Source organism: Atractosteus spatula, chromosome 8, assembly GCF_055471065.1.
Source record: "Atractosteus spatula isolate fAtrSpa1 chromosome 8, fAtrSpa1.hap1, whole genome shotgun sequence".
Classification (NCBI taxonomy): domain Eukaryota; kingdom Metazoa; phylum Chordata; class Actinopteri; order Semionotiformes; family Lepisosteidae; genus Atractosteus; species Atractosteus spatula.
The window spans coordinates 28061260-28074596 of NC_142713.1; the positions used below are offsets into that span (position 1 = coordinate 28061260).

Sequence of the window (13337 nt, forward strand, 5' to 3'; positions counted from 1 at the left end):
TCAGCACACAAAACTTTACTCAGTCTCTCTCTCCACTTTGCTCATCCTTGTTTCTGAGTACAAAGCTGTAAGCAGGCGACAATGTGTCAAACATAATTCACATTTCTCTTTTTCTCTCCCTCCCGTTACAATTTAGGCAACGCACCTAAACTGTGACAGCTCTGAAAGTCAGAAACCAGCACAGGAGTGATCCCAATTGCATGATCCCACTGGATCTTTCAAGAGCTGAAAGAGAATTCACAAGTACGCCCCCAAACAGAAAACTGCAATCAACAAGCCTGTAATCAAGAAGTCAACTGAAGTAAAGACCAGAAGACAGAGTGGTCCCCCAGGACCAGAGTTAGGAACCACACACCAGCGGTTCAAGACTAGGCCATGCCATCAATCCACAGTGAGCAGGACACCCCAAGCACCAGCTGGGCTGGAAAGGCTGGAGTTATCTTGGATATACAAACTTAGAATAACACACTGCTGGAACTTGTCAGCGATCTGCAAACTTGCAATATCAACAGCGAGAGAATCAGTTCTCTTTCTGTGCTAGCTAACTTTCCTAGAATGGACCGCGTAACGCACAAGTCAAAAGGCTTGACACTTGAGAACATACACAGAGCCCCGCTCTCCTTCTGCTGGCACGGGAGCTGTACTGCTTTGCCAAAATGATTAATAACTGGAGAGCCCAAAATGGTAGGCTGCAAAACAGAAGAATCACCGACGAGCCCAAGTGAAAGCATCTTGCAGAGAGAGATGGTAAGACGACAAACAGAGCTGCTTCACACACCCCTCCCAGAATGGAAGCTGGCCAAACTAGCTGATAAGCCATTAAAGGAGAAAGCAAGCAAAAAGGAATAAAACAGCTTTTTATTATAAAAAGACTGCTTTTACTAACAAAGCATGAATCGCATAGTTTGGGGAATTTTATATTATGAATTAAATATTAAAAGGATTTCACTTTTGCACCAAAAACCCTGCCACACTTCAAAAGCTGGCTTCAAAACATTTTAGTGAGAAGAAGCCAAAATGTAGCCCAGAGTCTTATGATTACAAACTCTAAAGAAAACATTGATAAAACAGAAGTAACCTCTTAAAACAAATCTGTTTTTTTTTAGTTATTTTTAAACCTAAGAGTTTCAGTAAGTAGCAATAGCTACTGCAAATTGGGGTCCTTGCTGCCTCAGCTGCCATTGCGCTACTCTGATCACAGATACAGTAAGACTGAGGCAATCAGCCTTTTGATTTAATTTATGAAGTTATGACTTTGTTACTGGGCAGCAAGGTAGTGTGGCGGTTAGCACTGCTGCCTTATAGTACTGGGGACGCAACTTCAACTCCTGGGGTGCAGTCTGTGTGGAGTTTGTATGTTTGTATGCATGTTCACGTGGGTTTCCACCTACAGTCCAAAGACATACTAGTACATTAACTGGCTTCTGAAGAAACTGGCCCTGGTGTGAGTGTTAGCGTGTCTGTGTCTGCCTGCCCTGGTCTGACATTCTGTCCAGGGTGTACCCCGCCTTCTGCCCTTGCTTGCTGGGATGGTCTCCAGCTCCCCGGAGATCCTGTATTGGATGAAGCAGTTAGAAAACGGATGGATGTTTATTTAACCGATATGCAGCTAAAAAATTTTTATGTGTACAACGCAATGCACAATGCAATTTTACCAACAATACAACTTATGAAAGAATATAAGAAAAGGTTAAATCGTGCACAATACAGTCACTTCTTTATCCCTGAATTTTTAGAAACATTTTTTTAAATGTTTTTAGTCTCTTAAAACAAAATGTAATAACATATTGCTTAAAGACAAGGTTGCTGGAAAGAGATCACGTTCGGCCAATCTTTTCTCGCCTTCACACTAGGATATTAGTAAAGACAATTTTCTAATTTGTCACTTTTAAAGTCCAAACTCTGAGACCTGTGACTTGTCTGATTTAATCAAGTGGTCCTGCCAAGGAAGGATGTTGCTCTGAGATCCAATGATGACAACTGCAGACAAGGTCAGAGCTCTCTATCAACTCTGAGCGGATGTCAGTCAGGCAAAGATTAACTTCAACCTCTCGCAAACATACCATTTAACAGGCAAGGAGCAGTAACAAAAAGAAACACCTCGATGCCATGTCAGTGAAAGACCGGAAAAATTGGCTAACAGACCCAGGGGAGCATAGTTTATACTCATCTTGATAAGAGACAAGCTCATTATCTAAAACATGAAGTACAACTGGACTTGAAAAGCAACTTCATGCAATTACAGCTGGAAAACTAGCTGTTCCGCTTTCTTCACAGGAGTGGAAAAAGGTTCACAAATTCAGCGGCCTGTTGTTCAGGTTGTTGTTCAGTGCCTCATAAAATTACCAGTAAAACTGCACCTCACTGTTGGAAATTGATTTTTCTTAATCAACAAACATTATTCACAATTTTTTTTCAAGACTAAGTCAAATTGGCGAATATGTTATAGATTCCATGCATGGAAAGAAAGGTCATCTACAGCATTCTGAAATTCCATCGGTGCCTGACATGAAAGTACTATGTCTATTCAGATTGAGACAACCTGAGGAGCAAAATCTCATTCAGTCAGTAGGGATTACTTATAAATTCTACTTATGATTACTTACAAATTATACTTATGAAATTTTGTATGTGACAGTGCTTAATTGACATAATATAGCATATAAAAATACATCAATGTATTAAATAGTAAAGTGTAGTGCAGTAAGAATTACTTCTAATGTGCATTTTCCTTATACTGTAAGGCTGTCATGCTAAATTGAGTGATTCTGAATAGTTACTATAATTTCACTCAGGACCTAATGATTACCTAAAAACTAGACACCCAGGAAATTGATGGTCACCTGTACAGTGAGACTATGTTGAGGAGCTGACTACTTAACCTGTTTGTTTGATCAGGGGCATTGCAGATTACAGGAGCCACAATAAAAAGCTTTTGAATCCTTTCAGGCTGTGCAATTCATGATGAGATGCCTAAAAGGCTCACTTACGTCTTTTTCCGATCGATGTGGGAACATCGACGGCTGGCTGTAGTAGAGGCTTTCATCAGGGTAGTCACTTTCGACCCCCTCTACAAACTTCTTTCTTGTAGCACTAAACATGCTGTTTGTCACCTGTGGCAAGAGAAAGAGAAAGAGGTTTTAATCCACTGACAGCGGGAACAGCTACTGTCAGAAGACAGGCCTGCTCAACAGCGGGCAACTGGAGAAACAAGTCTTCTGTGATCCGATCGAGCACGGCAGCTGACTGGCCTGAATGCTGAAACAAAGCGGTAGTCACATAGGCACTGCCAAGGAAAACTCTGGCGATAATGCTGGTTTGCATGGTCAACAATACCTTCAACTCTAATGTTGAAAATATACCTTTTCATCTTCGCTAATCAATAATAATCAAATTAAAAATCTGATTCCTGAAAACATCATTACTTTAAAACGTGATTAATAGACAATCGACAAAAAAAAGGAAAAATAACCATTTTTTCAATCCACTACCTCAAAACTAACTTCGGTACCACAAACCCTGCACACACACAGCCTTTGCTAAAATAACATTTATACATCGTATTTATTAAGCCAAAATGTATCATCTTGGCTGCTCCAGAAAGTCTTAGCCCTGACAGCAGGACAAGTACTACAGAGGGGAAGGCCTTTCAATCCCACCAATATAACCGTTTTTGAGTTCTGACTTTAATTTGGTTCGGTATCGGAACATGAACGAGTGATGAAAAAAAATTTTTTTTGAAATTATAATGAAGAGAGTCTACTTGCTCTAAAGATGGCACTTCAGTTCAGCTGCTTCTGTGCCAGCTCTGCAGAAAGGGAGGCACGGCCTGACAGGACTCGGAGAAGATAGTGCTTGTGTCTCTCCAGTCTTCCAAGGTTAAGTGTGGGAGTGCAAAGGTGTGAGTTATGGCGAAGTGGGATATAAAAAGAAATTAAATAAAAGGCTTTGTGAATCTTTTTCCCCAGAGAAAACTGTGATTCTGGAAGAAGGTGATTCAATTTGAAGGCTGTGAAAAACAAACCTACTGTACTCTATTAATACATGCGGTACAAACTCGTGCTGTAACAATCTCAAATAAAGGAGTATGCAAGTTACTTGTGAACAGAAAGGAAGTGCAGGATTACTTCTGGTGCTTTGCTTAGAAACTACTTAACCTTATAGTTTGAAAAGTTTGCTCCAGAAGCGCATTTAAGCTTACGTTCAATGATTGGCTGTCTTGCGGTGAGCCTAATTAACTTGCAGTGCAGCAGAGCAGAGAAAGCTGTCTCACAGACAGGTGAACAGAAGCAGTTAGCCACGCAGAGCAGCTTTCTATGCAAATATTCTACACACTGCACATTCTTCTAGGTCCACTTAGGAAGTACTTAAGTGTACCAGAGGAACAAACAGATCCCGCTTTTAAAATCTTTAGCATGCCAATATCAGGAGGGGCACAGCTTGGTTGGATGAGAGCTATATCCTAAAACAATATACCCACACAAGACCTCTCTTTGCTGTGTCAAGAGACGCATCTTAAAAATGTTAACAAGTACTGGGCTTTGGTTCCAGTCTCTGTCACTGCTCTTTGAGATCTCAGTCTTTAAAAAATATCCAACAGATATGTCGTTTTGTGGGGAGCTGTGCAAGCATGCACTGGCTGCAAATGAACAAGTAAAGGTTAAATCCATGCTGAAAACCAGAAAAACAATCAGATGTGTCCCACCTGAAGAAGGTTGTGTTTACCCTTTATTTTTTCAGCACGGAATTAACTATTACTGTCTTTCGGGTTTTTCTATTCTTAAAAAAGCCACATAAGGGAATTGAGGAAAGCTTTAAGTAGTATAAACTGGTATAAAACAGAAGAGACAACAGAAAAATTCCATTTCTGATTAAAGGCGTTTACATTTTTATTCCACCTAAAAATGATAACAGGCACAAACCAATGAAGTACATTTAACAACACAAAGACTAAATGTCAGGTACAATAGCTCATCACCGACACCATGGGTGTTCAGTGGTTAGCATCCCCTCTGATTCCTTGTCCTTTTAAGATGAGATGTCCAGCCTAGGTCCTCGAAATTGTTTCTCTGCAGGATTTATATGTCTCTTTAAAATATCCCCACCTAAAGAGCTGGAAGTTGTTAAACATGTCTAAATAAGCCAATAATGAGGTGACTGGGTTAGTTAAGAGGGAAAGCGAAATGAAAACCTACAGGTGCTTTCTGACTCTATGGCTCTGCATGTGATTAACAGGGACAAACATTCTTCCAGTTCCAGTTCTCTGATTGGACTAGAGGACTGAAGAGTTGTTCCATGTGAAAAGAGGACTCGAGATCTTTTAGGGAGTAATCTCTACAAGGGACAGGTTTTAAGGATTGAGCAGGCGTCTCCGAAAGGGGACCATCAATACATCTTAGCAAGCCAACAGTGACAGATCACCAAAACACACAGTCCTAAAGTGAATGATATACTAGGTCAGGGCTACAGTTTGTGGCTCTGGGGTAGGCATTCATCAGAGCTGTGTTATGGTAAGTCCAGTATTACATGCACAATTATTTTAGGGCGATAATTCAATCAGATATTTTCTAATCCTTAGAATTTATAATCAATTAATAATGTAACCTTTGCATCATTCTTGACTGAGACTATTCATCTATATTTTTGTGCAAGGCTTATCAAGTGGTATTCTACCTAATGTATAAGAAAAGGACCAATGCTACATTTTCATCTGTTTTGTACAGTGAGGCACGTTAAGTTCCTAAATGAATAAATTCCAAGTAATTTTCACAACTTGCACAATAGAACATTTGGTAAAAGACTTGCTGAAATGATACCTGTTCATATTACCAGTAGATAATGAGAATATTGAAATTGTTCCTTTAAAATCTGTTTTACAAACAAGTCTTCAGAAAAAATGAAATTCATAAGCTTTCTTTTGTATAAATGTATAGTTCAGGAGGCCATAGCTTTTAACTAAAATCCATGTGGACAGCCTGCATGTGACTGAAAACCTTAAGGAAAAGTGTACTTGGTGTATAACAGTAATATCAGCTTTTATAATATCTATGAACGATAATAAATTAAAGATCTTAGGAGGATAATGGCACCGCTGCATGTGCATTACGTTCTAGGAGAAAAGGTAACTCAAACATTTCACAATGCAAAGTTGTGCATTATCTGAAACCCAGGAGAGGGCTTTTACTGAAGCAGCTTTAATGGCTACAGGACAACATCCGAAACTTGACCAGCAAGACTTTTTGTTCTGTGGCAGAACTTCTAAAAGCTTCCCTAGCATTAGAATAATAGAGGCTTCGTTCCTACAGGTTGCCTACCACTCTTCTGTGGGATGACCTTGAAGACAAACGTGGAACAACGCAAGGATCCCGGCGGTCTGTGGACAGGACTTCTCAATTACTGGGGTGAATCGCTTTAGGGAGTTCGGGCCTCCAAGCGCTCAGATGTCATCTGAATCAATACGCTCTCTGCCCAAAGACAGGGAAACCAGGTCAGAGAGAAACAGGAGTCCACACAGACTTCTCAAACATCCCTTTCAAGGTCTGTCAGCCACACCCAACATATAAACCTGCTTGCAATTTGTGGTGCACTTCTTTTCCCTAAAACCGAACGCTTTTCAACTGATCAGATTTAGTAGCCCCAGAAGCCTGTGTACCTGAAGAAATAATAGGAGACGTCTGTTCATGTTGGTGAAAGAGATTTCTTCCCCAGTATTCAGCCTCTTTTACATTGATGACAATGGACTAGGATGTCAAACATGCCAGAAAACAAACGTGCTCCAGCTTTAGAAAAGGTTTTCAAAGAAACAAGAAACACATTACACAAACATCAGACTAGCTATGTAGTGTTTAGGAATTATAATGTAACGATCCAGCCATCCGGACATGAAGATAGACCACAGCACATTAAATTCCACCTAAAGCTGTCTCCAATAATGGTGTAACTGTCTTAACCACAAACTGAACCATCTAACAAATGCCCAACATCTTACAAAGAGAACTGAACCCGAATACACCTAAAACACCAGTTCTCGCAGATCCAAGAACCACCAAAAAAACACCAATACAAGCAATACCAAAATATACTCCAGAAAGGGCAATGCTAGAGACAACTGGCTTTCTTCTTTTCCTCTCATTCGTTCGTGTTGGGAGCTTCTTGCTTCCCCTCCCTTGTATTAACAACAGTTCTACCAGAAAATGGATTTGCAACACAGAACGGTTACTGTGCAACACATGGATGGTACTGGGAGAGGCCCTCACACAGAACAGGAAACCAACACCACAGACCGGAGCTTGTTTATTTGACACCAGGTTTTTACATGAGCCCTTTACAGACCTTTGTGATATTAAAGCTAGTATATTTACTGCGATTACATTACTAACATTGTTCGATACAAACTTCCACAAGGTGATTTGGGATCTCAGCTGAAACCTGCAGGCTCTAGCTTAAGCCCACTGAGTGGTTTTTATATTTACAACATCATTTCTACAAACCTGTACACAACCGCCAGAGAGCAATTCAAAAGCCACTTGACTGACGGAGTCTAAACTAATCGATTCAGTTGTCTGGCAGCAACAAGTCTCTAGAAGTGACCCACTGCAATTCTGACTGGATTAGACTGTAAGGATGCAGTGTGCCTATAAGTGAACAGCCACAGAGCAGAAGTGGGTTTTGACCTGCTGCTCCTCAGTCTTGATCATTTAAAGTCAAAAACCACACGTATAAGCAGATGACTGGACAAGCTGCAAGAGCAGCGTCCGTTGTTCAAATGCAATGTCAAAAGTCAGAAATAAACTTGATGGAATGACCAGGTGTATTGTTATCTACATTTCCTGCCTTGATTTTTGAAAAATACATTTCTGCCTTGGGGTAGGCAAGTAAAATACCAACATTTCTATAGCCTGATAAATTCTTGTTAGATTTATAAACAGGAAACTAATGCATTAGAAAATCCATTAATTTCAGTAAGTCGCATTCTAATACTTATTTTGACATTACATTAGAGTAATTCTGTTTCACCCAAGAGGATTTTGGTATAGTTTGTTATCCCTTCTCTGTAGAAATAAGAACTGAGTATAGATTTCACTGTTATTAGTTTCGTATCTCTTAAAAAGAAAAGAGAAATGAAGGAATAATGTTTTGTCATTTTATAGTTACACACTGTATTTGTTTAGAGTATTTTCCATTTGTTAAAAAGGTAGTATTGTGCATACAACTGACTATCTCAGAAACAACACATACAAGTAAACACCCATGTTTTACCCATTATAACACCTTCCTATATCAATAGGTTTTACAACGGCCCATCTAAAGAAGTCATACCTACTGAATAAACTCAACAAATGCCTAAAAATCACTATGCTTCACAAAGAATAACCCTTGTGTAAAAAAGCTGATTAGATAAGATAGTAGAGCAGTAGCGATTTTTACAAATTCTTAGAAAAACAAAATTAAGCATGGTTAAAAACTGATTTGTCATCATTGGTAGATTTGAACAATTCAGTGTCAAACACTGAATACTTGTTTCCTCCTCCTGCACAGCCAGTCCCAAGATCACATATTTTAAATGACAGGAAGGGTCAAATTATAATAATTTGAACTGTCAGCCATTATTCGTCCAGATGCCATCTTAGAATCATGACTGTATGCACACCCTGGAGACCACGTATGTGAAACATACACAGTGAGGTGGAGAGGCGCTAAATGACAACTTGACAAAGATATTTGTGTTCCTTGTTAATTCATGTTACTTGGGAAATTAGACATTCCACACACTGATGATCTCTTTTGCCCTAGCGCATCACAGAAGTGCACTTTCCTTCTTGGGTCTCGAGAGGTAGAAGCTGTAAAGCAAATGTCACAAAATGTCTTATTAAAATATTATCTTTAACATCAACATCAACTTACAGGTTAGGATAAAGTGTAGCAGAATGCCACCACAGAGAACTCAGAATGAACTCTTTTGGCATATTGCCTGGTGTACACCACAAACACAGATTCCTTAGGCCATGTTTTAACAATTAGTCTATTACAGGACTTTTGAGAGACGCTGGTAAGCTCTCAGCCAGTTCAGAGAATGTACATCTGCTCTTCACTGGTGTTAGAAAGGTCCTGAGGGAGAAGGAAACAGGGGCGCCAAGACTTCTCAGTACCCCAATACTGTGTCCCCATATATCTGCACTAATCTGAGTCTCTGTGATCTGCAACAAGAAGATGAATAGGAGCTAGATAAGACTAAGCGATTTTATCACTATTTTTCTTCCATAAGTAAGTCTCCTGCCTGCAACCAATCAACAGTACGGGAAAAGAAAAAAAAGAGAAAGAATGAAGCCACTCGTTGGTTGTATTAATTTCTTTCACATACCCAGCATCTCAGGTGATTCGCCTGGAATCGTTTGACCATTTCCTTTTCTAACTGAAAAAAGCAAAAATCCTAATCCCCTCCAATATATCTCCTCCTGACCACCACATGAAGCAAATGCAGTATGGCATACCAAGAAATGTAGGTCAACCATTCAAAAGAGAAGCCCTCACTTTTTTCCCCCTTTTCCAGGGGAATGTTTCGGTTCTCTGCTGTTGTCACGATCCGACACTGCTCCTCTTCCTCTCGCCTGACTGCCCGTTCCTTCTCTCTACTTGTCCACTGTCCACTGTCCCACCTCCAGGGCCTGTTCATTCTTGACCGTGGCCTCACAGGGGCAGAATGAGCTACCCCTTGACACCTGAGCTGCTTGGTCCCTGACCGCCTTATGGAGTCTCTTTAGACAGCACCTGGGGTCTCTCACACTGCCATGCACTTTCATCACCTACAAATACTGCTCTCTGCTCAGTGACATACCGCCCGTATTGTAATCAGACTTGCAATTATTCCTTGCCCGCATGTTGAGGGATACCATTTTCACTCTGCTCTGCACAGGCGTAGTACTCCCAGTGTGCCTGCCTCACGGATTCCATCATTTTTATGTTTTACTTCTTATATCCTACTGTATTTAAAAGATTTCTTTATTGACTTTATTATTGCATACTTTGCCAGTCATTATGGGTAGGGGTATTGACCCAGTAAATGAGCATAGTGGTGAAGAAGTGTTTTTTCGATCACAACACCAAAGCACTTTACTTTCAGACTAATACTTCTGGGTGTAAAACAGGCTCGAAAAAGGACTTTTGAAGTCGGCTAAAATCAAGGCAATGTTTCCCAGACTTTCTCTGCCAATTACCACAGAGTACACAAAGCACAGGAACGGCACAGCAGAGGATGATCTCTGGGCAGCTAGACAAGATGGCTAACTAGCTGCTACTGAGACAAGACACACGCCTGGAAAGGGATACCTATGCCATTCAATAATCTGCATAATAATTTGGTCTGCACTTGAATATGATAAAAAAATGCATTAGGTCCTTTTTAAAACCCTTTATTCCCATATCACTAAAGATGAGCAATTTCATCAAATTAAAAAAGGATTGTGAACACCTGTTATTTTTGGGTTTAAGCACTAGTGAGCTAAGAAAGGCCTTACGTTTCTAAAATCAGTACTCTTCTAAGGAACATAGCTGTTTTGATTAGAATGCTGCAGCTTTAGACATTACAAGGTTACGTCATGTCTTTGCCACATCCCAAGATCCCCAACAGCCCAGACATCTTCCAAATTTTTTTTGACAAGTCAGGGGACTAATTTATAGCATTCAGGCAGCGTATTCATGCATGTGTTCACTTACATACGCACATGCAGAACTAGCCTCGTTTTAAAAGTGCTCTACAGATGTACTTGGAAAATTAACAGTTGGTACCTCAGAGATCTAAGTTCTAAGGTGACAATTATGTGGCATACAACAGAGCTCTTTGGAGACGCTGGCCTACGTCATGCTCCCCTCTCCATCACGGATTCTGATGTCTTGGTGGGGGGGGCACAAGTCCAGCCGGGAATCATATCACACAATTCAGAACACTTCTCAACACCATAACACAGGGAAAACTAAACACTGCCCCCCTCTGGCACAGCTGAAAACCTTGAAATGTGCCTCTCGCTTTCTTTTGTACACTACAACTGCCACTGTGTTATCTTGAACTGAAAAAACGTTAAACCTAGAAGAGCACAGATTACTTAGCTTTACAATCAATAGTTTTAACATTTACAAAACCAAAGAAATGAAGGAAAGCTTTCTCATCTGGGAAAAGGTTGCATTTTCCATTTTAAAGCCACAATACACATCAAAGCTTGAATGACAGTCCTGAGAGAGAGAGCAGACTTTTACACAGCCTCTACAGTAAACGAGGTTTCCCCTGATCAGACGTGCCTCAAACAGGTCAAGACTGCTGTGAACTTTCCCAGAGGAGTCCACAGCTCTGAAATATGGATGTTGCGCTCGGCTCATCTGTACTAAGATTAAGCAGCACTCCAGTTTGTACCGTAAAAAACAACAAGCGGGCAGGACTGTGTTTGTGTCAGCTGAGCTGCTCTTTTGAGAGGAATGAAACAGAAACCACATTTCGGCGGCGGCAGCAGCTGGCAGGATTTAAAATGTAGTGGGCTGGGCCAGAAGCTTACAGCAGCGCGATGACCCAGATCTGTGAGCGCCGGAGCTCGTCCTGCTGGCTGTACATCACTCAGAAGAGGCTCCGCTGTCAGGTGAAGGGGGTGCAGGAGAGTGTGTGGTCTGCAGGGGGGGGGGGGACCTGGAGGACTGTGTATGAGGGCCATTTAACAGCCAGATCTTCATCAAAGCACACAAACACCTGAGCAAGTCATGCTGACATATTTTATTAAACATGCTAAAATGGGCTTCAGTTAAAAAAACAGTACTTGAAAGGTTGAATACTCCATTAGATTTGTTTTGTTTTATTATCCCAAACAGCTATATGCAAAGGTCAACATTTGTACCGAATATCTTTGGTACATCTGCACACTGACCATATCAGATGTGTATTAATGCACAAGACACATATACAAATAGGAAATCTGGTGGCGTAGAACTTCCAATAGTAATTCTTTATATTCTACAATCGCTTGATCTTATGTTAACTGTTCTTATATATCCAAAACAAATCCTTGACTCACTGCTAAAATAATACTACAGTACTATAGCAATTTTCTGCCTTGGGAATCAGCTCTATACTGCTGATCAAGTTATCCCTGAAATGATTCAGCATGGTAACATCAAATGGATACAGAGAGAATGAATAACACTGGGTAGCTCTTTACTGACAGTGACGAAATATGCTGTCTGAAGAATAAATTGTTGAACTCCTTAAACATTTAATTTTTTATTTTCAGGCAGAAGATTGGAGGAAAGTTTCAAGTATTTAAATGACTAAAGGAAACTTGAAATTTAACCAACACTTACAAGAAAGGCAATAGCTGACCAGGGTTTACTTGTTTAGCGACAGATCAATATCAATGCAAAGAAGTCGTGGGAAAGAATGTATATGTAACCCTTAGAATAAAGATGCATATTGACATCTTAGATATAAATCCCTCATATGCAAAATTATACATCAATCAAGAAGCACACATAAAATGGAGCTTAACAGAAGATAACTGATAACATGTAGATAACTGATTCAAGGATTTCATCCAGCTATTTCTCGACAGAAGCCAGATTATCTTCTCGACTGGGTAGTTTGTTCCATACAAATCTCTGAATTACGGATAGCCAATATTTAAATATTTGCACACTGATTTGCCCGAAGACACTCACCCCTCTCTGTGTAAGCATACTTAGTTCCAAGATTTATGCTTGTAGGTGAAAACCTGCAAAAACAATGCTAATTGACCATTGAAACATATGCAAATGTTTTTTAATCCTTCTGGGTGTTCATAACCATAACACATAAACCAGCTGGGTTTAGGCATTCTTCTGCTGTATTTGAGTAATTTGGCACCATTAATTGCTAACTTTTTATGTTGGCTGATAGGTTTAAATTTCTCATTAATCAGTTATGTGGAGAAAGAAAATATACACGATTTCAACAGCAGTCATGAACAAAAAAGACAACATGAAGCAATCGAATACAAACTAAATCCCAGTAACAGTACAAGTTAAGATCAAGCATCAAGCTGTCTGGTGATAGCAATACTGTGCATTCAGTTTGCATGATCTAAATAAAACATTTCATTGTATAAAATGATCAAATTCGTGAATCAATATTATTTTTACAAATGATGCCTTTAAAATATGATGCTACGCTATAACTAATTTAATACTCTTGCCATCTCTGTTAAGATAGTGAAGGCCACAACAACGGAGGGGAGAGAAGTAAAAATGGAAGGAGGGGACCACTCGTACAAGATAAAAAGGTTTTAGAGACTACTCAGAAGTGCTCGCTTAAGGAGGAATGGGTT

The 13337-nt window shown here is 40.0% G+C and overlaps 1 protein-coding gene across 2 annotated transcripts in view; it reads right to left on the reverse strand.

The window, feature by feature from the left end:
- Positions 1 to 13337, reverse strand: part of cnot2 (CCR4-NOT transcription complex, subunit 2) — an 85277-nt gene that overhangs the window by 39897 nt on the left and 32043 nt on the right. Inside the window, exons 2-3 of one of the 2 annotated variants that reach the window (XM_088922977.1) lie at positions 6315 to 6464; positions 2991 to 3113 (exon numbers count right to left, since the gene is read on the reverse strand). In XM_088922977.1, the coding sequence (XP_088779103.1) occupies positions 2991 to 3101 (111 nt within the window). In that variant the 5' untranslated portion in view covers positions 3102 to 3113; positions 6315 to 6464. The remainder of the gene's footprint in view (positions 1 to 2990; positions 3114 to 6314; positions 6465 to 13337) is intronic. The other variant, XM_088922976.1, reaches the window with a different exon arrangement.